Source organism: Siphateles boraxobius, unplaced genomic scaffold (genome assembly GCF_051911475.1).
Source record: "Siphateles boraxobius isolate OS27281-9 unplaced genomic scaffold, OSU_SipBor_1 6, whole genome shotgun sequence".
NCBI classification, from domain to species: domain Eukaryota; kingdom Metazoa; phylum Chordata; class Actinopteri; order Cypriniformes; family Leuciscidae; genus Siphateles; species Siphateles boraxobius.
The window spans coordinates 32,902,874-32,930,507 of NW_027509186.1; the positions used below are offsets into that span (position 1 = coordinate 32,902,874).

The window sequence follows — 27,634 nt, forward strand, 5'->3', positions numbered from 1 at the left end:
ATCCCTTTATGAATATGAGGACAAACCACAGACAGTTCCTCAGAGAACCTTTGAGAATTGCCTGCAACATCTGAACAACACTTGATTTATTTTAAACCAAGCAGGTTTCCAGGAACGCAACGATTATTGCAAATACGACTGCCTTATCATTAGTGTCTTCTTTCTGTCCCTAAAATAGGAGAATGGACTGGGGCTCAAATAAATTACAGGTAATATATATATATATATATATATATATATATATATATATATATATATATATATATATATATATATATATATATATGTATATATGTGTGTGTGTGTGTGTGAAATATTATTAAAATTTAAAATAATGGTTTAAAATATAATTTATTTCTGTGACGCAAAGCTGAATTTTCAGCATAATTACTCCAGTCTCCAGTGTCACGTGATCAGAAATCATTCTAATATGATGATTTGTTGTCAATGTTGTGCTGTTTAATATATTTTTTTTGAACCTGTGATAGAATTTCAGGATATGTGGATGAAGAAAAAGTTAAATGAACAGTGTAGCAATGTTCAGGGAAGAAGGAGGCGGGAACCTTCGAACAATTAAACATACTTTATTTAAAACAAACCAAACAAACCAAAATACCGCCAGCAGCCCCTCGCGGACGACTGCTGGCTAAAATAAAATACAAATACAAAAACAAAACACAACTAAAATACAGACCTGTTCCTCTCTCGATCCTCAACGTCGTCGCTCCTCCTTTATGCTTCCGCTCCTCGGTGAGAGATGCGAGACCGGTGTGCTTCACAGGTGTCGCTCATAGTAATCGCACCACCGTGCCTCGCGCCGTTCTCTCACGTCCCTCGGCCGTCCTGTTCGCCACAAACAGCATTTATTCAAAATAAAAATCTTTTCTAACAATATAAATCTTTACTATCATAAAAAAAAAATCAATTTAACACACCATTGCTGAATAAAAGTATTCATTTATTTCCAAAAAAAAACAAAAAACTGAGCCTAAACTTTTGAACGGTAGTATGTTGTTAAAAAAATTGCTGTTGAATGCTGTTCTTTTTTTAAACTTTTTCCAGCACTGATAATAAATCAGAATGCTTCCAACGGCATCCGCTGTAAAAAGCTGCATAAAGCTCCTCGATCACTTATTTCCACAGCTCATGCTGTCTGGAGTTTTTTTTTTTTTGTCTACTGAAATTTCCTGGAAAGATATTTTTGCATCATCAGACCAATCCAAAAACACATTAAACAACAGTACAATCCACTGAAGAGATGTATGTCTATCCCTCACAACCTCGCTTTACTTCCCATTAGAAATCAAAGATGGCGCTGCTGTGAATAAGGTCTATAGCCTTTTCATTGCTTGGCTTTTGATCTGTTTCTCAGGTCCACCACTGGGAAAAGTTCAGGTGCTCCCGATGGCCAGCCAAACTTCTTCACAGCCAATCACGGACCTGGAGCTTCATCCTCGTCTAGCACTATTGTTAATGCAGCCCTCTGGGACAGGAGCTCTGACAAAACCCAAGTGAAATTTCATTACTACTGCCATATGCTGGCTCATCAGTGAGATAATGCAAGTTTATCCGACTCACGAGGGAAATGGAAGATAGATGCGGAGCACATCTCTCTGTACTACATTAAAGGCCAAACATATATCACACTAGTGTCAATGAAAGCGGATGATTTACATGGAGCATCAGTAAGTGGAGACGGAAGAGCAGATGAAGGAGAGCAAAAAAAAAAAAAAACCGGAGGAAGAATAATGCGCATAAAAAAGAAGCCATTGTCCACATGTGACCTTGTGTGGGAGAGTGAGGTCGCAGCTTCCTTCAGCCGCTCTTCAGTTCCACACAGTCACAGAGGTGATTAATGACGAAGACTTGATTAGCTCAAAAGACGAGCGAAACAAAGCGGTCCCAGCGCTCCTGTTGACTCCCCCCGTTTAGATTAACACATTCAATTCAAGAACTCTAATGAAAATGCCATTGGTCAGGATGAAAGGTAAGATTAAGCACAACGTCCTCCTTCAAATTCACAATGGTCCTTGTGGAAGAGGCAGATATTTATGCAAAGTGGCCCTCTCAAAGCTTTTAGCAAAACAGAGAGGGATTTTAAGCCCTTTTGGTGTTACATAAAGGTAAATGAGGTGTTCAGAACTTGTGTTGAACTGATGGGTTTGGAATAGGAATGTTTTCTTGTGCTCAGCCAACAAAATATAAAACTGACTGTATGGTTGAGCAGTTAAAATGGGGCCCTGTGCAACAGAAAGTGATCAAATAGCTTTTTATGCTGGTATTGTACACTGATTATATGGAAACCAGAGTATCCTACCTCAGAATATATATATTATATGGAAATCAGTATCCTATCCTACCTCACAAATAAAGATGCAATTGTATGATTTCATTTTTTTTTCTCTGTGTAATTGAGACTTCATCTCTTGCAGCGCGACTATATTTCACAATTGTGACTTTCTCACATTTGTGTTTTTATTCTCACATTGTGACTTTGCTTCTTGTAATTGAGAATTAATGCTGCGTTCCATTTTCCTCTGAGGAGGGACGTCGTATCCGGGAATGACGTCACAGTTTTTTGAGACACAGACAAACACAAGTGCTAATAAATACATTTCTACCGTTTCATTATGGATAATGTGCTGAGCAGCCATATTGGATTCTGAAGTCAAGGTTGTTGCGGTTCCTCCGAGTTTCCCAGTTGCAACTCTACGTTAAAAGTTCCTATTGGGAACTATGACTTTACGACTTCCGCAGACAAATGAAATGCCAGTGTAACTTTATATCACATATTTCTCACATTTACATTTTTATCTCATAATTGTGACCAGTGTTGGGGAATGCTACTTTTAAAAAGTAATGAGTTGCAATACTGCATTACATAATTTGTAAAGTGTTACTAGATAACGCACAAAACTTTTCACTCCCATCAGCGCTTTTTTGGAATTGCCCTCTCACACTAATTTATACCGTTTAGTAAATCTGCCACCAAAAGTGCAAATGCAAGGAAATGCAGATTTACACCTGAACAGTAGAGGGCGCAGCTCAAATGACTGCCATTCCGGATCACAGAAGAATAGGACACAGGAGAAGGAAGTTGAACACTTGGTTGATCATGGAAGGTCAGCAGCAAAGACATTGTTTAATAAAGTGAGATTAAATACAAAGTATATTTGTGTTATGTAACATATTTAATTTCTGCAGGTTTGTGTAATATTCTGAGTTTGAATTTGACCGTTTGTATTAACTTTGATGAATACTGAGTGTGCGAGTGAGTGCACACAACGCTTCTGCCTCTTACTCCAGATTTCCCTCAACATGCGGACAGGAGAGCTGTGAGTGAAAACATGGGAAAAAAATGTAAATTAGTAACTTTTACTTCTAATGCATTACCATCAACACTGCTTGTGCCTCTGTTTCTCATGTTTGGGATTTTAATTTCTTAGTGACTGTCAAATAATTTTGACTGTCTTATTTGTGACTTTCCATCTCAAAATGTGACTTAATATCTCAAAATGTGTTAAAATTTCACAATTGTGATTTTTTACCTCATGTACTATGATTTTATATCTCGCAATGTGACATCTCACATTTGCAACTTGGTTTCTCACCATTGGGGCTTTCTAACTTAATACCTCACAACTGCAAATTTATTTCTCATAATTGGGACTTTATATCTCATAATGTGACTCTTGAAAATAGGTAAACTTCAGTTGATGAACTTATTCAGCTGAATAAGAATAACTTTATCTCACAATTCCATTTTATTCTTGAGCCGAAAATGGGTGTCCATAGTTCACCACAAGAAATATTACTCAAAATAAACATCCACTGGTGAGTTACATAACACTTTAATAGAGTGAATTATAAAAAGTACTTGAATAAGTATATCAATGCATGAGGATGTGGTTTGTTGTCTTTTTTCGAGCACTTTAGAGACTTGATCTGTTAATCTCAGTGATAAAGATGTCACTGTCACTAGACAAAGCCTTTTTAAACATCTCTATATACAATCACTGCATTAAGCCTGAAAAGCTCTCAGTGCAAATTTGCCTGCGATCAATGGCTGTGAAAGCACATCCAGACTAACAGGCAAACATCTACCTTAGAAGCACTACGAGTTGCATACATCTCTTAATAAAACGACCAGTTCTGGTTCTGGCTTCTGATTGGTCAATTACTGAGCCCCTAAAGCATGGGTCGTGGAGGGCCACCGTCCTGCAGAGTTTCTCTCTCCAATGTTTTGCGTTCCCTCGCAAGACTTTTAAGACTTTGCGAGCGAACGCAAAGTTTCTCTGAGGAACGCAAAACGTTTTTTTCCCCTCCCATCTAATTTTTTCCCATGAGCATGCCCTTTAGGGGCTCCGTACTGCTGTGTACAGCGATTTAGTTGTGATAAAATAGTATTTAGTAATAACTATGATGCGAAACACCTCATCATATCACTGCATGGGACCCGTAGCGTATTTCTACGTCTGTTGGATATCAACATTCTGTCAGGGACTTTATCTTCTGGTGAAATTATACACTTAATGATTATGTATAATATCTATTGTTGTTGTCATTAATTAAATAACATTTATTTTCCCCATATACATTTTAAAAAATTCTTCCGTAAAGACTTTTAAGCTAAACCAACAAAAAACGAGAAATATAAAACAGATATCTTGTACTTCTTTTAATGAGGGAATGATCCACTCATCCCATGAAGAATTGCACATTACATACTGAAAAGTCAAGTATAGTTAATGTTGATTCAATTAATCGTAAAAGAAGATTGAGACTGTCATTATTAAATATTTTTGTGGTAGCAGCAAACTAAAATGCTAATTTAAATGCTACAAATTGAGAATTGAAAATGATTTTACTTCCGAAACTCTGAGTTCTATAAGAGCAAGAAACCAGAAGTCCTCCTTTCTTTCTAGAAGTGCTTTATTTCAGTTAATATGGCTTTCACACACAAATAGCCCAGTGTTAAACATTGCACACAAACAAATGTTGACCATCACAAGGATAACTATTGAATTTGACTGCTTTTGTTTAAATTTTCATAAATAAAACCATTTGACAATAACTGCTGTATTTTCGAAATAACAAAAATCATGTAGAATAAGCGTAAACCTTTATTCAAGACGCTGTCTGGAAAGCCATTTCTCAGTATAACAGGTTCAATTACTTCACATCTACAAGCATCAAATTCATTAAGGGCAATTTTAGATTCTTTGAACCACGAAACAACAAGACAGCAAAATGAGCAACAAGTGTCTCCTATGATGCTTTGATGAGAGAAGTTTCAGGATAATAATGCATGTATTTCTGCACACAGACTTATTTTTGGATCTCTATCAGTGCTACAAAATCTCTGGTCAGTGCAGAGAAAAAAAATATATTATAAAACGTGAATTTCGGAAAGTGAATTTGCACAACTGTCTTCTAACTGAAAATGAATTCATTATTATAAGCACAAGCTATATTAACTCTGTATTAATACAGCTTTTGTTTTAAATTAGTAACAAAAAAAGAATAATTTAGTAAGTGAAATTAATATGATCAAATCCTGGTTATGATTGCAAACATTTTGAAGTCACTGAAAAAACAGCCTGTCAGAACTTATAACTTAGATTTTCATGACTTTACACAGAGTTTATGTATTAAAAATATATAATTCAACTGAGCTCATTATAAAAACTGACATGTTGATACATCTTTCTTGAATGATTTTTTTTTAACTCGGATGAATTAATACATGGTTCACATTCATATTTTTACAGAACAGTTCCCATCACTGACATAGAATGTCAAAAAGTGCTCGAGTCATATTCAAATTAAATAGCAGACAGATCACACTAATTTTCAATTAAGTATATTTACTTTTCAAAATTATTTACGGTATTACAAATACAGAGCTGACAAATATTGCTTATAATACTGGCCACAGTCAAATGATCATTTAGTGATTAGTAATTTAGTAATTTCACGCATAACCACAACTAAGCACAGCAAGATGCATCTTTATGAAACAAATAATTTGAAAAACAGAAATATTGGGGTTATATTGATTTTGATTAAACTTTATCTAAGTCAGAGCAGTGCGATATTCTTCATTATTAATGTGTGAACAATGACAGGAAAAGTTACCCGAGATGAAATGGCCTAGAAGGTATTCACAACATCTTGTACTCAATTGAGTTTGGTGGAAGTTCACAGGGAAAATGTGTGGTTTCTAAAGGAAGATGGCAAACACGCTGTGAATGGAGGTAGGTTGAAGCGCGCTGGCTTTCCATCTCGCGGTGAATCGCTGATTGTGTTTCACTAGCAGTAATCGATTTCCTCGTTGGCCAGAACAATAGCGGTTCTGCAGGGAATGTAAACCTGAGAGAGTGGAAGAGCCAAAGACAGAAAGAGATCAAAGGGACTCAGCATTTGTTTGAGGCAGTGTAGCACATTTTGAAACAATGCGTAACATAAAAAAGTGTCAATGTCTAAAGCACTGTGGAATGTGAAAAAGTTTCAAGCGAAAGTTAGACCACAGCTATGACTAGGCCCGAGTGGAATCTGCATGTGTTTTTCACATTCATGAGGCGAAAATATGCATAAGTGTTTAATAAATGTACGTGACAGGGATGTGCAGGAATCTGTGTGTTTGAATTCATTATCAGCATTAAGCTAATTCATTCAATATTCTCATTTCACTATGGAAAGAGTTGTTGACTCGAATAGCAGGAAGGACAAAGCTTTTTCTTCACTACAATTCATCTGTACATCAAAAATGAAAAAAAAAATAAAAAAATTTGCAATTAGAATTTTTGCATTTAAGCACACAACATTTTTGTGAAAACTAAAATGCACTAAATGGGGCAATGATAAAGGGTCCAAGACAAAGAAATCCTTCAAAAACCTATAGTTACAGTGTAAAGTTTTAGAAATGTAATCTTTGTATTCATGTTGGTTTCATATGGTTGTTAAAAAAAGAAATTTAATCGATTTAATGACTTAAAGTGGCTATATGTAATATTTTTTTTTATGTATTGATGATTTCACCGACAGGTTGTCTATGAAATCCTGTTGACTGATTTTTATGTGAAGGACTTGGGATGTTTTTGCCGGGGAAATCCGAAGCATGTGACATTTACGCATGCTCCAGAGAATCAGAGAATGCTTATGCAATGTTCAGGATAATGCCAAAAAGGGCTATTCTGTACTGTGATGTCAATGTGTCATGCGAAGAAAAGGGATTGATTCAAACTATAGTCTCACATAGCCAGATCTATCCTGTAATTAAATGTCCTCATCTGTCGACATGATGCCGGTGAATCGCAGAGCTATCCCTATGATCAATTTATTTCTTAGCTGCTGCTTCCTCACCGCTGTCATTTGTGTTGTGTGTTTATTTTGCTATTGAGAGGAAAGCGCGCAGCACATATTTACAAATTCATCTAAACGGCACTCTCAGCAGCGTGGACCGCATCGGGGCGTTCGTTAAGCAGTATAAGAAAAGAACGAAAAAGAAAACGGCCTTTTAATAAATTTGGCTGAATACACGGAAGAAAATAATTGAAATCAGTGCTATTTGACTAGAGAAAGGAAACATTCAACACCCATAATGCACTGGGCATGTTGCTGATCAAGGCCAGTCTGCTATTGATACGCTTGACCAGAGTAAAATACCAACTTGCTTTAGTAGGAAATAATTTTTAGCAAACTTTTAGTCATAATGGTGTCGACTTGTATTGTTCCCAGGTGCAGGAATTCAAAGAGTAAAAGCTAATCGGGAGTGAGTTACTTTCGGTTTCCAGTGAAAGATTCAGTGTGTTGTAGGCGGAAACTAAAGGCTGCAAAGAATTGTAAATACGGAGAGAACGGTGCAACAGAAAATCTGAAAAAAAACCTCTGTGTTTGTAGTCGACATTTCAAACTGGATGACCACGAACACAGTGTTTTAGACCAAACGGAAGGGAAACACTGAAAGAAACGGTCAATCTGTCAGTTAATTGGGAACATAGCAAAACATCCCGAAGCAAAACATTGTAGCTTGCCGGTAAGAAAGATGTTGCCATAGTATTTTGACCATAATTCTGTTTAAAGAGTAGACAACATATGATACTATTTTTAGTGATAACAATAAGTGTTCTGTTAATAACCCTCTGTCAATCCGACAGTCCGTGGGCAGGGATACAAAAATACGGAAGTATAATCTATAGTTTTCATGAAAGCCCTGGAGCAGTCAAAATTCACTGGACGGTGTGTTTCGTGTCATCCGACGGACTTTTGCTGACAATAAACGTGAATTTGTCGGTTTAGGTAACACAGAGAACGAGAAAACATTGTTCATTTACATATACTACCGACATTGTAAAACTACAAAGCAGGTTGAAAATCATCTAAGTTGCACTTTAATTATAGTGATCTGAATTAGTTAAATTGACCTGTTACCACTCACAACAAAGACCATCATTTAAATTCACATTAAGCTTTTTCCTTGTAGGTGGGCCCGCCACGTGAACCATTCTGCTATTCCTGCACAATCCTCTACAGGAATCAGGGAAATGTATGTTCACACTGCAATCTAGACTTCAGCGTGCATCCCTGACCCATCGAGCCCCGTTCCTCTGTAAGGAAGCTTCCCTCAGGACTTATATTTCAGTATCTCCTCCCTCGCCCAACGGGAACACCTCAGAACATGTTTGCTCGCTGCCAATTCCTCCACAGAGCCACGGGATGCCGAAAACACCCGCAACCGACAACGGTGACTAATTAAACAGAGTCGGAACTGCTGTGGAGAGAGAGCCAGATGACTGAGAGAGTGAATCACAGCACCTGTCTAGACAAAAACTACCACCGCGCCACAGCCGCCGTGTGTCAACAACATTTACTTTCCAGAGCTGCGTACAACAATGGTGACAAATGGCGGATTAATCAGCTAACAAAGAACAGCAGAGGTCTCTAATGTCATTATTACAGCACACCACACACATGCTGATCATTGCAACCAATGCAATATGAACCTCGTTAATAGAATGTGATCCCTTCAAATTAGATTCTGGCTTTAGAATATAGATGTGTCTGATTAAACGGGCAGTCGAGAATATGCAATGGGGATAAAAGGTTTGGACTCAAACTTAATTGAGATACAATTGGTATTAATTGCACTCAGTTTAAAACTAGGACGCGTGCATAGCTGGGTCAATGACATGATGCTCATCTGTTCATTTATTCAAAAATTCATTCAAATGCAATTCATACATACAATCATTTGAAAATTCAACAGTATTTTATGATAATTTCTTAATTAAAATTCATTTTGATTTTTTTTGAAGGCATAAAGATTCAAATGTCAGGGGGATGCAGTTGTCCTGATATTATAATGAAGAGAAAACCCCTCATTAAAAGAAGGAAACTAAGTTTTGTCAAAGTAACAGTATTCAACCAACTTTTGACTGCCAAATCAACCAACACACATACCACCCCCCCCCCCCCCCAAAAATAAAACATTATAGAGATCGCGCAACTAAAAACTATTAGTTTTCACTTATAAATATAAAACTACAACTGAAATAAAAATAATTTGAAGCTATATAGAAATGACAAAGAAAAAAAAACAAATATAAACTCTAAGAATAAAAGCCAATTCAAAATATCAATAAATACTGTAATAGTATATAAATAATACAAAAAATCTCCACAAAAGACTCCACAAATTATCATTTTTTAAACAATATATAAAAAATAAAACCTATTAAGCATAACAGTTCACCAAAATAAATTGGTTAGGTTTTAAATTGTACTGCAATAGTTGACAGTTGAATAGGTAGTTCACATATTTTCATGCAATAATTTTTTTAATTGCCATCAAGCTAGTTTATCTAGACGCAAAAAGTGCTAAAACAGCACTTGCACTATATTTAAATAAAGTCATTTTGTGAGATTTTCATCACTAAAGTGCCTCCTTTCTATGCAAATAAGGCTCATTATAAGTGTGCTTTATTCGTGAAAGTCAGACTATTTGCCTGGCGCAATTAACATTGTGCAATTGCCACCTATGAACAGCAAATGGAATAGAAAATGGAATTTAGATGGGAAATTCTGTGCAAACTGTAGATGTTATCTTGCATCATTTCTTTAGTATTGGGACATTTTGTGGTCGTCAAACGTTGGATCGTGTTCATAGGTAATGTGATGAACTCTGCTAGGACACCTGTGGCGTCCTTCAGCTTCAGGGCAGTTGGTTAAAAGTCTCGCCAGAACTTTAGTGAACTTTATAACCTGTAAGTTAATGAAAACATGCGATGCACTTACTGCCTCAGATGTGACCGCTCTAATGACGGACAAAAACACGTATTTGCAGGTCAAAAACCTTGTAACTCCATTTGAGCTTGAATTTGGTCAAATGTTAATAATATAATGGCACATGCAAGTGTCTGACCATATATAAAGCCACAATATCAACTATCAAGCTCTTCAATGTCTGGTGGATTCTGATTGGCTGTCAATGAAAAAATAATTCTGAAAGTGATTCCAACTACTATATTGTCTCACTATGCCGTTATTTGTGGTGTGAACTGCTGTTCTTTTAAATTTAGAAAGATTTTTAGAAATATATCTTTATCGTTATCGTTACAGTATCGTCCTTGGTGTGTACAGGCCATTATTGTAAAACTTTTACCCATATTTCAATGTATTTCAGCTACCAAAGTAACATTTTTCATTTGGTTTAACTTGATGTACTAAAATAATTAAAATAAACATTTATATAAAAATATATACATTTAGATATATACATGACAAAAATACAACAGAATTACATCTTAAACTAAAATTCAAATGAAAACATAAAATATAAAAATAATTTAGAGAGATTAATAAAAACTATAATAGTCTCTCAATGATAATAAACACTAGTGCCACTTAATTTGATATTTTCTTATACTGTATATTACTGTGACATTAAAGTGTCATAATGCTTTTTAGGTCCACTTTATTCCAAACCAAACATTTCAATGCTTGTTATAAGAACTGTAGAGAGGCTGGCAGGAGCCAAATAGCAGGTGTCTGAGGGCCTTGATGGCACATGTGGTTTACTGTGCTTATGTAAATATTCAATGGCGCTTTCTGCTTCAAGGACAGTAAATCATTAGAACTTCTCTGTCTGATCAGCATGAAAGAGCATTTGAAAAGTAAAACGTTAGGTACAGGGCCGCTGTTTTATGCATAAACAAATTGCAGATGTACGAGAAATAGACTAAAATAGGTATTTTGCCTTGTACAGCATCTCGAATCGTGAACTTCGACTGCTTCCCCGGAGCTGGGTTGTGAGGTCCAGAGTTTCAAGGAGAAATCAGACGAGTCTTTGAGAACACGGCTTCAGCGGGTTGATGTTCAGGCGAGCCGGATCAGTGCACATCATGCGCAAAACAAGCCTGGTTCACGTGCCTCGGGGAGATGTCGGAGTCTTATGATGACCTTCTGAAATGGGCACATTGTGTAACCTTAAAACAAGAGCACTCCAAAACAATCCGCTGCCTCTTTCTCCCCCTCAAACCCATGTTCTGCGAGTCTCTGGAGAACACACTAACCGACTAAACCCTCACACACCTGTCTCTTATCTCAGCCTTTTCAAGTGCTTCTTGACTGAAGCAGAGCAAGAAGCTTTGGCTGGATACGGAGTTGTGGTGCGTGGACACTGAGAATGAGGGCAACAAATAAAAATGCTTACATACACCACACATCCAGTAGCAATTATCCATCAAAAGACAACAAATAAAATGAATGTTTGGATGGTAGTGAACAGTGTATTTTTTAAATCAACAGTGAAAGGATTTTAGTATGAGAAGCTTGTGAATGATTGACATGCCAGTAATGCTGAACTCCTAATTATTGTTCAGCAAAGCATGAATAGTGGAAAATACCGAATATAAGAGAAATCAATAACTGCTGTACTAAATATTTGAAAATTCTCACATAATTTACTCAACCTCATGCCATCCCCTATGAATATGACTTTCTTTCTTCAGATAAACACAAAGATTTTTGAGAAAATAATCCATCTCTGTGAGTCCATATAATTCCATTGAATGGCTGCCGCTTGGTTGACGCTTGAAAAGCCACATAGCGATTGTGAAGGTGATCCGTACAACCCCAGTGGATGAATTATTCTATGTTTTCTGAAGTGAAACGATAGGTGTGTGTTAGAGAAATACTATTATTTTAAACTTCTTTAACTATAAATCATTGCTTCCAGTCTACCGTCATTTGATCGATCATGAAGGGGACGTTGTGACGCTTTCGAATCGCTCCCGCTGTACTTTGTCGTCATACACCGATCAGTCTGCACAGCGCCTCTTTAAATCGAACACACCAAAAATCTGCTGTGGTCAGGTGGTACACCTGTTACAAGGCCGTAGCTCTCAGAAAATGACAAGTTTACATGTTGTAATTACAAGTTCTACAAGCATGTGAAGGCTTTTTACAGTTGAGAATAGTTATGGTAATGAAGACATAGCGTGAACATAAGTGCATTGTGAAGATCATGTGAGGAGTGGTAGTCCACGTCTACACGAGTGCGAACGTGTGCATCAAAAATGATGTCATCGCGCTGTGTGTGGTCGTGCAAGTAGAGTGCGCGAGACCCCGGCTGTGTCCCAAAACTTAGGCAGCTGACTTGTTACCTCACTTTCTTATCAGGCAATGACTTTGCAGGCAGCATTGCACACAAAGGCAACTCACGAAACTGAATTCGGAGAGACTTCTGAGGCATCATAACGTTTTAATTATCTACAACCAAATAGAGAGAACTTTGGTGATAACTAAGCGAATATTTAATTATTGCTATAAATTACATCAAAAGTGTTAAATGTTGGTTAAAAACATACATTTATAAACAAACTGACCACCAATCGCAACTTTCAGACGCCATCTTTATTTCTAGCTCAACTGTCACAGAATGGAACGCACAGTATTGTGGGATATCAAAGGCAGTGAAGGATGCGTCTATGCTACCTTTAAAAATCGATTAGGTGAAGGAATCTCAGGAGACAGGAAGTGAAGCTAACATTAGATTTGGACGTGCCTTGATGCCATTCTACCTTGGAATCCAATCTCCGAAGGCAGCATTTTTCAGTTTTCGGACACAGCCCCCATTTCACATGGTGTTTGGCTCTGCTTCCAAAGAAGCACGGCTTTGAGGCGTGCCTATAATTTGTAAGTTATCAACCCAGCACTGCTCGCAAGACAGAAGACCGGAAGCGATGATTTATAGTTAAAAAAGTTACAAACAACTATCGTTTCACTTCAGAAGACACTGGGGTCGTATGGACTGCAGTCACGATCGATGTGTGTGGTTTTTTTAAGCGTCAACCGAGCGGCAGCCATTCATTTTCATTTTATGGACTCAGAGATTGATTATTTTCCTAAAACTTTTCAATTGTGTTTATCTGAAGAAAGTTATCTACCGTACATCCGGGATGGCATGAGGGTAAATAAATGAGAATTTTCATTGTTTAGGTGAACTATCCCTTTAAGAACAATGTAGTTCACTAATTAAATAGCATTTTAAAATTATTTTTATGAACACTAAAAACTCGAGGAGATCGTGGGAGTTTTCTTCCAAGAAAAACTCTTAAGAGCTGAAAACTTTTTATGGTTTATTTTAATGATGATAAATAATACAAAACTGCAAATTATACGATCTATCACATGCACAGAGATGTATTGAACAACTAGAAAGTTCTCTGCCGGATATTATTCATATACTAATTTAGTGAATTTCATGTTTCTGATGGAGGACCGAGCTAAACAGTCTTGTTAGCTCTGGAAACCTCAAAAGGGGTGATTCACAAGTATTTCATAATTAGTGTCTCATGAATATCATTGGAATTCAAACAATCCATTTCATATGCAAAACTTTAGGAAACAGACGTAAAAGTGCAGACGACGCTCGCACCAAATGGACGCCTGGGGCAAGGAATTCATATTTGTTCATCATTGCAAAGTGAAAGGGTAGAATTTTCCACTCATTTGGTGCTCGGCGCCTCCGCGCGCAGTCAGCCTGCCGCATACCTGATTCTGCCGAATGCGTCGCTTTAAGAGCGCGACGTGTCAGCCTTTGCAACGCCTTCAGACAGCAAAGGAGTTTATTGTCACTCATGGAAACGGAGGTTGTAAGCTGATGGACCCATTAAAGGGAAGAAACGGCAAAGAGGGAGGCAAAGTTTACGCACACTGGCATCGACTTTGAAGTTGTGGCCGCTAAATAAATCATGGAGAAAAATTGAGCAGAAAGGGACTGTACTGTGGCACCTGCCAACAATCACAATGATTAATTTCTATCTTATGCAGGTGTGTCAGCTCCGAGCTGTGGAAAAGACAAATATCAGAGTGAAATCTCCGACGAAAACCACTCTGTTGTCTGTCTGTGTCTCGCTTTATTCCCTGCTGGGAATGCTACTGGTCACACACTTGTTAAAATAAACTTTGCGCTTGGCAGAAGGTGGGTGGGAAGCGATATAGGGGTTTCTGAATTAATAAAGTGCTGTGAAGAAGGAAAAAAGAGAATGTGTAATTTTAGGGGTTTAATTGATGAAGGCTGTCTTAATGCAGCTGGGGCTTCCAGAGGAGATAAAAGAGGAGGTTTTGCACAGGGAGCAGAACGTCTTGGGCAGAACTCAATGTACTTTACAGGAGGGTTAAAGTACATTCAAAAAAATAAGCAAACTATGCACTATAAAATTTGGACAACGGTCGTGCGCATAAGGCTTCACTCTTAAAAATAAAGGTTCTTCATTGGCACCTATGGTTCCACGAAGAACCTGTAACACCCATTTCAAAAAAAGGTTCTTTAAAAGTGAAAATCGGATCATTAGATTTTTAAAATGTTCTTCCCACTAAGAAAAAAGGTTCTATTAGGAACTGTTCACTGAGAGATTCTTTGGGGAGCCAAAAATGTGAAACCTTTATTTTTAAGAGTGTACGACGTTCACAATGTCAGCGTTTGAGATTGACGATGGCATTTACTTATAGGTGTGAGTCTCAAAAGGTCCTGTTCACACAGCAAATTACAGCAGCGTTTCGAATACTGTCTGTATGAACGTGCAACGGGAGTCAAGCCCTTATTCTCTTACCCACAATGACTATCAAAGATGGCGACGTCCATACAACTTAAAAGTCTTATCACTTTTGACATGACGAGTCATGACAACAGAAGCGTTTATATCTGGATGGAGAGTGGAGCATTCGAGTCGTGCGGAGAACACAAAACTGACAGGAGCAGCTCTGCTGGAGAACAGTGACTGGATCAAAAACCCACACACGGCTCAAATCTCCGTCGCTTTAAGTAACCGTAACCACACACGAAAACCTGTAACACGTGTCTGAGTGTAAATACAGGACTGACAACCGTATTCTGTTGCTGTGTGAATGTGGACTAAGCGTGTTGTGTTCACAAATAGCTATGTCATGCAACCGAATGGAACTGAATGCTTTTTTAAAAATATGATTGGGAATTTGTCACAAACTCTGCTTGGATAGCTGTAGCAGTGGTGTTTGTACAGAGGATGAATGTAAAGAAACTACTTGGAAGGGGTCTAAACATAAAAACTCTTTAACTCTCAATATAAATTCTTTATATCATAAAATGAGGCTATTCTTGCTGTATCCATGGCCGCTACAGATCAAATGGGACCATAAACTGCTGATTCTTCTGGGTGTGCATTAAATGGATCAATATATATTCAGACTAATGCATCACTATCAATTTCACAGGGTTCAAGTCATATCTATTCAATTGCATTCATTCATTCCAATGAGGAGGGTATAGTACATCTCAAAACAATAGTTAAACACTAAAAAAAAGTAAGCAGCACTAATAAATAAATATCCAGCACCGATCATTGACACTGAATATCAGTGCAAAGAAATGATTCAATCATCACCAAGTCATTTTTTTTCAATCATGTATTTAGCTTAGAGTTTAGCTGCTATTTTCTGTCAAAGGCCTTGAGCTCTCTTCAACCCCCGAGGTTTTACAAAGTAGATTCAGCATTTACTAGTATGAAAATAATACAGTTGATAAATAATGCAGATTTAATAAATGCCTATTAGAGTATCGAATCACTTTCCACTATATCAGATAGCACATGACGACTGCTAGCATGAGTAATTTGATACTCACACGGCTTTGTTCAGGAGCATTTAACTGGCTGGACCCACTGAACGAACACACCCTTTCACTGAATGAGTCAGTGGTTTGAAACCAAATTAGAGCGACACTGAACAAAACATCTCATTTGTAAACATGTATGGTGATTATACATTTCTTTTAAATGGATATAAAAGGCAAATCATAATGAGACTTGATTGGGTTGACTAAGTTAATTAAATAGTTGAGTAGATGATTCAGTGACTCATTCATAAATATTGTTATTTTAGTATCATTGAGATATTATATATTATATCCTTATAATAAGTGTTTATATTCTGACCAAGTGGGACAACTTGTGCTCCACTCTCCTCACAGATATAAAAACTGCTGACGGTTAATGATGATTTGATAGATGAACTTGCAATGAATCAATTTAGTTGTTGTGTGAACAATTTTCGAGACTCACACCTGCAAGTAAATGCGGTTCAAAAACTTACATTATGTATGTAGCCCATGACGTATGACGCACGGAACAAGCTGTTCTTCCTGTTGAATAAAGTCTCATCTAAATCAATGTCCAGTTATTCTAAAATTCTCATTTCACTCAGTGTCTGTGAAGTGGAGCAGGACAACGTTCCACCAGTCCTTGTTTCAGACTCTCATCAACAGACAACTTGTTTGGGCGCAGGGTTTTACTGCGTGATAATATAAGCAGCACGGCAAAACGGTTCATATGCTCATTGTCTCCAAATCATGACCAGAGACGTTAAATATTAAGTCTGCTGTTTAAAACAAATAAAGAACCAATAGAGGAGAATAGTTATGCGCGAACAGCGGCAGTATATTCGTGCAGTGTGTGCATGTCAAAAAATCATTTACGATTTTAAGCTTTGAACACATAAACGCACACATCAACCCGATTACTTTATTTATCGTTTATGTAAACACCATGATTGGATTCATCAATCGGATTGATTTCCTTCCGATTGAACCAAAAGGTGTCCATGTAAACGTAGCTACTGAATGAATCAGTGAATAGTCACTGAATGAGTCACTGAAATTATTCAAAATTGGGTTTATGCACCTATACAATTTCAACATATAGATTACACTTTCTTTAGTAATCTTTCTATTCATTGCAGGGAAAAAGCAGCGTGAATATTCTTAAAAATATCACCTTTTGTTCTCCAAGGAGGAATACAAGTCAACGAGATGAGGGTGAATATATCAGATTAATGAAATCAGTCCATTAATGTAGTCCCAAGCTGTTACACAACTAAGAAAACAAACATCAGTTATGTACATCTTTAATTTGACACTTTTTACTTACAAGCTCAAGATTGTTCCACACGCTCTGCTTAACAATTACAAAATATGTTGACAATAGGACAAGTCAGCAAAACGGAAAGTTTGCTTTTGAATTTTTATGGATCTTATTAAATCGTCAGCAGGCCCGTAGGTGAGGGAGGTGACAAAGAAAAGAGGAGAAGCGAGGGAGGAAAGAAGACTTGCATCACGAGCTACAGCCTGAAACGGGTTTTAAATTTCACGCCATGCATTTAATTTCAATAAGGCCTCTGGAAAGAGAATTCACAATATGACTGCTGGAACCCAAGAGATAGAAGAACTTATCTGATGGAGACACGTGACTCGCTAGATCTTCTAACTATGACTACTACAGATAGTGTTGCACTTGAATCCCATTTATTACTGCTCAGATAAAGAGCCTAATACATACAAGGAGCTTCAATAAAAGGAAGATTACATAGCGACTGCATGGTTTAAGATATGTAGTACATACATTACTCTAGTAATGCATGGTTGAAAATGTTGTGCATTGCCCTAGTTCAATCACAAACTCTTGTCTTGAGCTTCAATGAATGCTCTTTCAGTCTTCAAACACTTTTTTTGCATGCTAATGTAGGAAAATAAAACCAGAAAAATTCTCAAAGCCATGATATATGGAAAAAGGATGTCATTTTTTTTTGTGGATGTCCCATGTGTGTCTTACCACATGTCAGTACGGTTACTAGTGTAAACGGTCAAATGCAATTTGTGAAAATGCTTGTCTTTCTTGGATAATTTGGGAAAAATATTGGTCCTGTGCATTTGACATTGTGATATATCCTTTTTGATTCCAAAGATTCAAAGGCCCCATGAATTTTTCAGTTGCTCAGGATTTACTCAATAAATATGAAAAAGAATGTACCCACAATTTCTACCCCATAAAGTACTTTAGAGCTTGCATAAGTAAAACAAAAAAAAAGATTCTTCATTATTAAATTGCTCAGATTTTTTTTCATTTACATAACCGTTCCAGGTCTAGAAATCATACTTCTAAAATCTCATATATCCAGGTTTTTCCAAGACATTTGTTGCAAGTTCAGAGAATCAGAGATAACAAACATTCTGCTTTATAATTGCTTTGGCTTATTTTAAATAATTTTAAGTCATTTTGAGGCCCTTTAGACTGTTTGTGAGGCCCCCTGGTTGAGAATCACTGGTGTAAAATGTCCACTGTGTCATTCATTTGATTCAAACAACAGTATTAAGAAGAAAAAAGTAAACCGCACGGCTAATTTTTAATTATAGACCTGCTTCTCAGTCAAACTCCAACAGCATCGGATCAGTATTCATTATATCTAATAATCATGTATTGAAGACCATGCAAATTATTTAAGTAGGGTTGATTTACATTTAATTTCGGAATCTTTGCTTGAATCCCTGACAATGTACTGCTGTTAGATACATGAACACTGCTGTTTGCTTCATTTGAAGCTTTTAATTTGATCTTGTGTTTGTAATGTGTTGATTTAATCTTTATTTGATTACTGAACGTTTACTCGGGTAATCAAATGGGAATTTGTTTACTTGTGTTTAATTACTTGGGCCATGTTTCCTTAATGAGATATGCTTAAAGGCTACAATTGTTTTAATTTGATTTGTTCATATTTATTTTGAATTTTTCTTCTGTGGTATTGAGGATACGCACATTACACACATTTTCTCCACAATCAGCAAAGAAAAACAGATTCTGAATGGGCTAGGAATGGTGTATAGTTTATGCTAACAAATAGTACTGTGTGCATACCATCATAGAGTTGGGCCGATCGTTGAATCCCAATGGCTCGGTGAAGAAATCGGTGTTGTGATCCAGTCTGCCATGGCCTCCATACTTGATTTCATCCGAGTCCAGTTTGATTTTGTATCTGGAGCAGAGCGTGTTAAGGAACCAAAGAGGAGATACTGGAGACAGAACTCATGAGAAGGAGAAGATAAATCAGTTACATTACAGTAAAATGTGCACACGTTATCAAAATGCTTACACCTGAACAGGGACAAATTAACTTTCTTTTATCATTACTCAAAGCAAGCCACCATCTGCATGGTGTCCACTCTGAAGTGTTCTGGATGTGAACGGGTTGTCCACTTTCTTCTAGTCAGAATGCAGAGCAGCACTGCAAGTCAACAACACTGATTGCTTTGAGCTCCTCCGAGACAATGACACACATTTGTCCCATATAAAACCGATGAGCCTCCACATCAACAATTCCAGGCAGAATTATTTATCCATTTCAAAATATTAATAATGTATTCCATCAAAAAAACGTTTCAAACAACACCAATCGTGCACACACACACAATTTCACTCTGTGCTACACTGACTAAATTAAATATTAAAAAAAGTAATTGCCTAGACTCATGACCGGAATAAGAAATATCTTTGACAGAGAGCATAAAAGAATAATGAAGACACATTTTGAGGAAAACTGGAAATCTATTTCATGCTTTTGTGTTTTAAGTTTTGAGTGATGCATCCCTAAAAAGCAGACATACATTTTAAAAATTTAAGCAAGTGCAGGTGCTAAAACTGGCTGAACATCTGGATTGCACCATAGACATTAGACATTAAGTGCATTAATGTTGAAATGATTACCTGTGCTAATTGACAGCATGCCACAGATGTTGTTGATAGAGCTAAACTTGTATTGAACATTTTTTTTTAAGACAACATGAAGCAAGAAAAATAGTTTCTAAGTGAAACAATAATCAAGGGAAAAATAAATGTAGGCTACGGTTAAAAAATGGTTAAGATATCTTTGCCTAGCCAATGAGTACAAAAGAACACAAAAAAAGTCAGAGAAAGTTATTGCATTTTGAAAAAAGATTTCAAAAACCTCTTTGCATGCCTCTTAGGCATGTGGTAAGCAAAAAAACCCTAGATCATTTTCCCATGTAAATATACAGTTTCACCTTAACGTGTAAGTAAACAACTGTATTCCTGTGGCACAAGGAAGGAAATAGACGGAGAAGCTGGAGTCCCCAGTCTCTCTCTCTCTCTCTCTCTCTCTCTCTCTCTCTCTCTCTCTCTCTCTCTCTCTCTCTCTCTCTCTCTCTCTCTCTCTCTCTCTCTCTCTCTCTCTCTCTCTCTCTCTCTCTCTCTCTCTCTCTCTCTCTCTCTCTCTCTCTCTCTCTCTCTCTCTCTCTCTCTGGGGTTTAAACAGTTGTGAGATGTAACAAACATGCAGACAGGCGTCTAATTGGCTGCTTGAATAATCACCTCCTAACCCCATGGGCTAGCGGTGGGTCTTCATGTTATCCTCAAACGCTCTCTTACTCTGCCCTGGAGCTGGAGCACACTTGGCTTTTACTGCCAGCTTTGATAGTGATGATTAAAAAGAAGTGTTGCTTGGAGTATTGTTCCTGCTGAGGATGACGACAGATGCCCCCCTCCGACCCTCCTCCCCCATACTCCTATTTGCATTGAATCCTCTCACTGATAGAACAAACTTCCTTTGTTATGGATATTTCGAGAGATGTTATCGGGAAGAGAGTGAGAAAAACAAAATGATCTGATGCCTTCTTTTTTTCTCAGAGAGAATTAATGGGGGATTCATACAAGTTGCTTATACTGTCAGTTTTTAAACAAAAAGTAAAGCATGCAAGAGCTTAAGTTCTCTTAAAGTGCAGGAAACACCTTACATTTATGTATTAATTACAGCCCATTAAGCTAATTTTCATGCAAAATTGCATCACTACCCCACGGTACTAACTAAGCTAAATGCTAACTAAAAATAAACACTGGTTATGTGTGTTGTAGAACCTTTTGGGAAAACGTGCCTCTACCAACAATTCTGCAAAACTCCAAAAATTAATTTTCACAAATATTATGATTACAGGGGCAGATTATCAAATAATAAAGACTTGTTTTCATGTTGTTCTTTGCACAGAACTATGCTATGACCTCAAAACGCTTTATAGTGCATGGTTTGTAAACTAATAGATTTTGACATATGCATCACACAAACAGCTCCATATGTGTGGCTATTCTGATGTAGAAAACTTGCTCACCATTGTACTTTGAGTCCTGTGAAATACGAGTCACGAGATAAAAGAGCGCAAAGGCTTGTAGAAGCAAACTAAAGCTAACATTTACTTTGGTTAACACTATCGGTTAGGTTTAAGGTTGGGTTTATTGAATGTGGGATGTTATTTTCAGAGCACTAACCTTTTAGTCTCTTTTAGTAAACGTTCTCACTCACCAGAAATTTATTTTCAAACTGCCACGATACATAATATAATGTTTTGTGTAGAGCAGGAAAATGGGACTTGCTTGAACCTGAATGGTGACCCAAACAAATACTTCTGCACTGTAAAAAATGTATATGATCAATAAATTATGGCAACATATGTTTTTACATTGCTTTAACTTGTCAAAATAAGCTTTTTTTGTTATACAAGATTCAGCTAATTTTTTAAGTCAGTTTCATGTAATTTAAGTTGGAATTACTTACATTTTTAAGTACAATCCACTTGGATGTTTAAGGCAGCAACTTTTTTTGTGCGTGTTAGCAAGAAAACCTAAGATTTGCTTTGTTACCTGAGATTAATGGCCTTATTGAGGAAAAGTGTGACTTTAAAGTTTCACTAAACTACATTTATTTGTGGAAAATTTTAAAGCCAGTCTTCACTTCCTCAGCGCAAATAAAGTTTGGTCATTAGCATTCAATCAAGCAGGCTAATTTCATACAAAGGTCCTTTCACATGACTCGTGACAATGTTTCACATTGCATTGAACTCATCAAACAGAGCGTAACACCAAGTTGCACACAGATCAAACGCTGTAACATGACGCCTGAACTTCAACTTTAACTTTGACTCTGTTTGCTGCTGAAGAACAGCCAATGATTAACAGACCATTTCATGATGTATCATTAGAGCAAGCAGACTGAAGGAGTCAAAGGCATTTAGTGACAACCACCCTGTGGGAAATAAACCACTTAGACTTGCCTAGCCTAGCCTAGCTAGGAGTGGTTTGCTGGTTTTTGAGTGGTTTCGATATTTCATGACTATCTTAAACTCCCTTAGACCTGGATTTTCTTTAGGGATTTGGCTGCCTACCATTGGAAATGCATTTCCGAGCCTTTTTGAAACCAATAACGTTACTATCGATGCCAACATTTGATGTTGCGGCTCTAGAGGAAGAGCAGATGCGAGATGTTAGCAAGAAGTGCTGCGTTGCAGAATATCAGTTCCGCCCCCAGTGAATTCACAAAGAAGCAGTCTGAGATCATGAAAAGACATCTACGGGGAGACGGAGAGAGAAACAGCGTACATAAGGCACAGGGATCCTTTAAGAGGAAGTCTACCTCAAGCATTCATGCATTGATCAATACCACCCATTCCCATTAGACAAGCATGAATGTCACCCAGGACCAAAGTATACGTGACAGGCAGCGCAGAAAACAGCATGCCGGAAGAATACTAAAAGTATGTGTATGTGCGTAGATGAGTGTGAAAACGAATACACAAGACCCAAAATGGCTAATTCAATGTTCACTGGCAAGCGTGCCAGTGTAACATCAGTGGCTCTCCTGCTGAAATTGGCAGTTGGAGGCTTTTAGCAATTATGTTTTTGTTAGCGCTTACAGATGCTTGTCTCTGAGGCCATGCAGCTCTGGCGGTGAAGCACTGTAATCAGCCAAGCCTTGCTGAACAAAGAGGAGAGTCTGAGATCAAAGTCAATTTGCTCACAGGAGGAAAAATAGCGGACGAGAGGGTGACAGGTCTAAGGACGCTCGGACTCAGAAGCGCTGATGACCTGAAGAAAATGTGTGTGTGATCATGATTGCGAAGAGGTTCGTGATATTGTGTGTTTCTCGTGTTAGTGGCAGCAGTAATGGCAGCTTGTCCTCTTAGGGGAAAACAGGTCTTGGCACTGGGAGGGATTCTGCGACCACATTTTTAAATGAAGTTTACACACGGTGCATCATCTCAGCACCATCTTGTAACCTTTTCTTGTAGTAAACATTGGCGCAAACGTCACTGGCACGTTCAACGAATAGGCGGAAATAGGCCTGAACTTTTCTGATGCTTAACCTTCATAAAATTTAACGTCAAGAGGTTTCAAAAGCTGTTTTAAAACCATGTTACACAGTAAAAAATTATATGATCAATAAGTCATGAAGACATACGTTTTTACATACTTTAACTCATCAAAATAAGTCCTGACAACTCTCCGGAGATTGGTATGGTAATAGAGATTGGCATGGTAATAGATAATGCAATGTTAATGTATTTGGTCTTGGCGGAATAGATCTGCTATGCTGGTTCTGAAAGTGTGCAACAGCAAACAATGGCAAGTATTTGAATGTTTGAGCAGCAAGCTCATTGGCCACTGATGCAAAAGCAGCCAATCAGCTGTGCTATGTAGATAATGACATGATTGCTACCAATAAGTTAAAGACCTGTCAGCCTACACCCGGGCTATTTAATTGGCGGCCCCAGGGCAGGGTCCGGCCCCTGAGGGATTTTGTACCTGCCCTTTAGGCGTAATTTGCGGGGGGGGGGGGGGGGGGGGGGGGGATGTTTTGCTAAGGTCGATATTGTCCCCACCACTTTTGAAACATCTCGCGGCACGAATGTACCAATACAAATAAATAAAAAAAATCTCCAGTTAACTAGCAGAGCATTCATTTTGTTTGTTTGTTAAATAAGAGGCAATATAGCGCTGAAATGTGTTGTTTTGGATCAAAGTGCTCATTGCCACTGCGATCAGTGGCGCGGATGCTGTGTTCTCTTGTGACTCGCGCACAGTCTTCACTCGGAAGACTTCAATCCGTTGTGGAGACTCTCTATATTAGTTCCGGTTAAATTACAAAACAAAATGCACACAAACGTGTCACTGCCTGATATGAGAAAAACCTGAAGTACTTGGTCTAGAGTTTCATGCCAGAACTAGGTCATTTCAACTTTTTTATAAGTTATACAAGATTCAACTCTTTTTAAATCCAGTTTAATGTAATTTAAGTTGAAATGACTTATACATCTAAGTTGATTGTACTCAAAGATTTAAGTGAGTAGCACTTAAAGGTTGTATCAGTGATTTCAGGCCCAAAAATAAATGTCTAATCTTTGCTAACGATCCGCTAGCTGCCCGCCCCAAAAGCATGCCGTCAAAAAACCTTGTCTCTGTAGGCAGCGTAGGCTCTGAGATCTGCACACAAAAACAAATGGGACAACCACCACTCGAAACCAAAATAAAGTGTTCCAACCAATCACTGACAGGGGCAGGTGTTGTGAGGTTTTGCGCTCGTGCACGGCTGGACGCGAAATCGGAGCAACACCCGCCCCTGTCAGTGATTGGTTGGAACACTGTTTATTTGGTTTTGAGTGTTGGTTGTACCCATTTGTTTTTTGTGCAGATCTCAGAGCCTACGCTGCCTACAGAGACCCGGTTTTTGGACGGCATGCTTATGGGGCGGGCAGCTAGCGGATTGTTAGGAAAGATTAGACATTTATTTTTGGGCCAGAAATCACTGATACAACCTTTAAGGGAGTGGCATTTCTGAAACGTGTTCAAGCACTTTGGAAGGAGGGGCTTTCATAGAGACAAGAACTAAACAGAGCGTTACTGACAGACTAGGAAGAGAGGTGATGCAACAATGGCAAAAGCTACAAATAATGTGTTTTTACAGATTCTCATCACAAAAACAGTAAGCAGCACAACCGTTTTCAACATTCATAATAATAATAAATGTTTCTTGAGCAGCAAAGCAGCAAATTATAAGGATTTCTGAAGAATCATGTGGCACTGAAGACTGGATTAAAGATGCTGAAAATTCCGTTTTGCCATCAAAGGAATATATTTATTTTAAATAAAAATAATTTTTCACATTATCACTGTTTTTACTTAATTTTTCAGCCTTGGTGAGCATAAGAGTCGTCTTTCAAAAACATAAAAAATCCATAACGACCCCAAACTTTTGAAGGGAAGTGTGTGTGTATAAGGAATGCTTCTAATATATATCACTCCCACTAAATCTTAGTTTCAGATCTTCTGCAATGATTTTTAGGCAGTCATCATTTCAAGAAACTCATATACTCTCAGCCATAACATGCCCACATGACCCACACACTGACCCTTCTTACAAGACTTTCATGTTCAATAGCACAGTCTTTTCCCCTGAGATCCCCGGTGTTCTGCCTAATACTATCGATATGCACTTTTCTCCTTTGCATCCTCTATCAGATTCATTAAGCAGTTTTGGGGGTAATAAAGTCATCAAGCATCTTTCAGTAGCAAAGCATGCTGCTGTTTTGCCAGAGGACAAGCCTGTTACAGATTCAAGGAGGAATGCTGAAATGGTTGAATTATTTAGAATGGCGTTCAGGTAAATGCCCCTGACAGATAATCGGAGAATGATGACCTGACACGATCACAGACGCATGTTGGCACGCAGCGTATCAAAGACACATCAGGCCTGACAGGAAGTGCACCCAACTGGGATTTACAATACTCCATCCATCTGAATGGATAAAAGCACCCGAAGAACGCACCCATTGAGAGCAGAGAACCAAAGATTGAGGGGAAAGAAATGCATCGAAGGTTTGAGCTCTTGTCAAAAGCTGATGTCGACAGAATTTTAATGGCTGATGTTTGTGGTGGAGTACTTAACTCAGGGGAAACTTTGTCTTCCTGTTTGAAAAGAGAGAAAGAGTCTTAGGAACAAAACTGCTGCTCATCCTACTGAAAGGACGAGTGACTTTAAGGCTTTGAAGTGCTTTGTCTCTCTCTAGAAAACAAATTCATGACTAAGTCCTCCACCTGAAGCTTTTTTTGTTTGGCTTATACCTGTAGCTCCACTTGTTTACACAAATATGGGTTTTGTGTCTGTCATTAGAAGTGGCGGGAGCTCAAGCCAGGGTGTTTTTAATGTGTAAACAGACAAATAAACCAAAAAAAAAAACAACAACTCCCATTATAACACCTGGTATTTAAGTGTAAACAGGGTCCAAAATATTTTGTGCTCCAATTTTTCAGGGATGCATTTGGCCACATCACTAATGCATCATAACGGTTCCAGACAACAAAAAAACACCTCATCTGTCATGCGAACTACTCAGCCTTAAAAAAAAAAAGAAGAAGTAATTTAGTACATGTAACTTCTCCAGTTTGCCTGATATTACAAAACAATGACAACATTAAGTGCATACACATGCATACAACCGAAATTTTGAAATATCATGTTTGTGGTAAAATTAGATTTTTCAAATAAAATTTTGATCAACAAGTGATTCATGGTCACTTGAATAGACATTAAAAATTAAGAAAATAAACTAAAATTAAAACATGTAATGTATCATTGAATCATTAATCTATAAATAAATGATTTAATATTGGTAATGATTCCAGCTATTATTATTATTATTATTTAGGGTATTATCTGCAATATAGTGGTGCACTGCTGACACAAATCATCTTATTTTTGGAATAGTCCAATGAAATAAATATTTTATTTAGTCTGATTTGCATGCAATGTCAAAGATCATGTGAAGTTTTTGTGAAAGTGGGAGATTTATAGTCAGAAAATAAAACGCTAAACTAATAATAGAAAGTGTCACAGAGACGAACTCCGTGATTCCTCCTCTGGCCATCATAGGACTCCCTCACCCGAATATTGACTTTTCACTCTCACACAACATTTCCCATCAGCCCCGTTCCTGGCACTGATTACATTGCTCAGCTGTAGCTCACTCTTGGACCTATATAAACGGTCTCTCCACCACTCTTCCTTGTGAAGTCTTGTATTACCACGGTTTGCGTTTCTGAGCGTTTATTTCTGTACTTGTTGTGACCAAGTTTGTTCCCTGTTTATGATTCTCTGCTACCTGCCTTTTGGACTATCTGCTTTGTTACTCATCTATGATTGTTCTCCGCCTGCCCTGATCTCCTGCATGCTTTTTTCACCACGACTGTGTCTGTCCTGCGTTGCTGTGTTTACTGGTATCTGACCATTGCCTGTTGACCACGATTTTAATAAAAGCTTGCTTATGGATCCCACTTCGAGTGATGCCCCGTTACACAAAGAATGTAAAGTTAAATTATTGATCATTTATTTATTTAATAAGCTTGTTTTGTTAAAGTAATATATGAAAAAAAAAAAAAAAAAAACGGGAATGGCAATGGTCTTCATGATTTATTATTATTAATAAGAG

General features: G+C 37.6%; 1 protein-coding gene across 1 annotated transcript in view; it reads right to left on the reverse strand.

The window, feature by feature from the left end:
• Positions 1-4,914: 4,914 nt before the first annotated feature.
• gbe1b (glucan (1,4-alpha-), branching enzyme 1b) overlaps positions 4,915-27,634 on the reverse strand; it is a 160,812-nt gene continuing 138,092 nt past the window's right edge. The window contains exons 15-16 of the mRNA XM_077207020.1: positions 19,227-19,344; positions 4,915-6,372 (exon numbers count right to left, since the gene is read on the reverse strand). Coding sequence (XP_077063135.1) covers positions 6,313-6,372; positions 19,227-19,344 — 178 coding nt within the window. The 3' untranslated portion in view covers positions 4,915-6,312. The remainder of the gene's footprint in view (positions 6,373-19,226; positions 19,345-27,634) is intronic.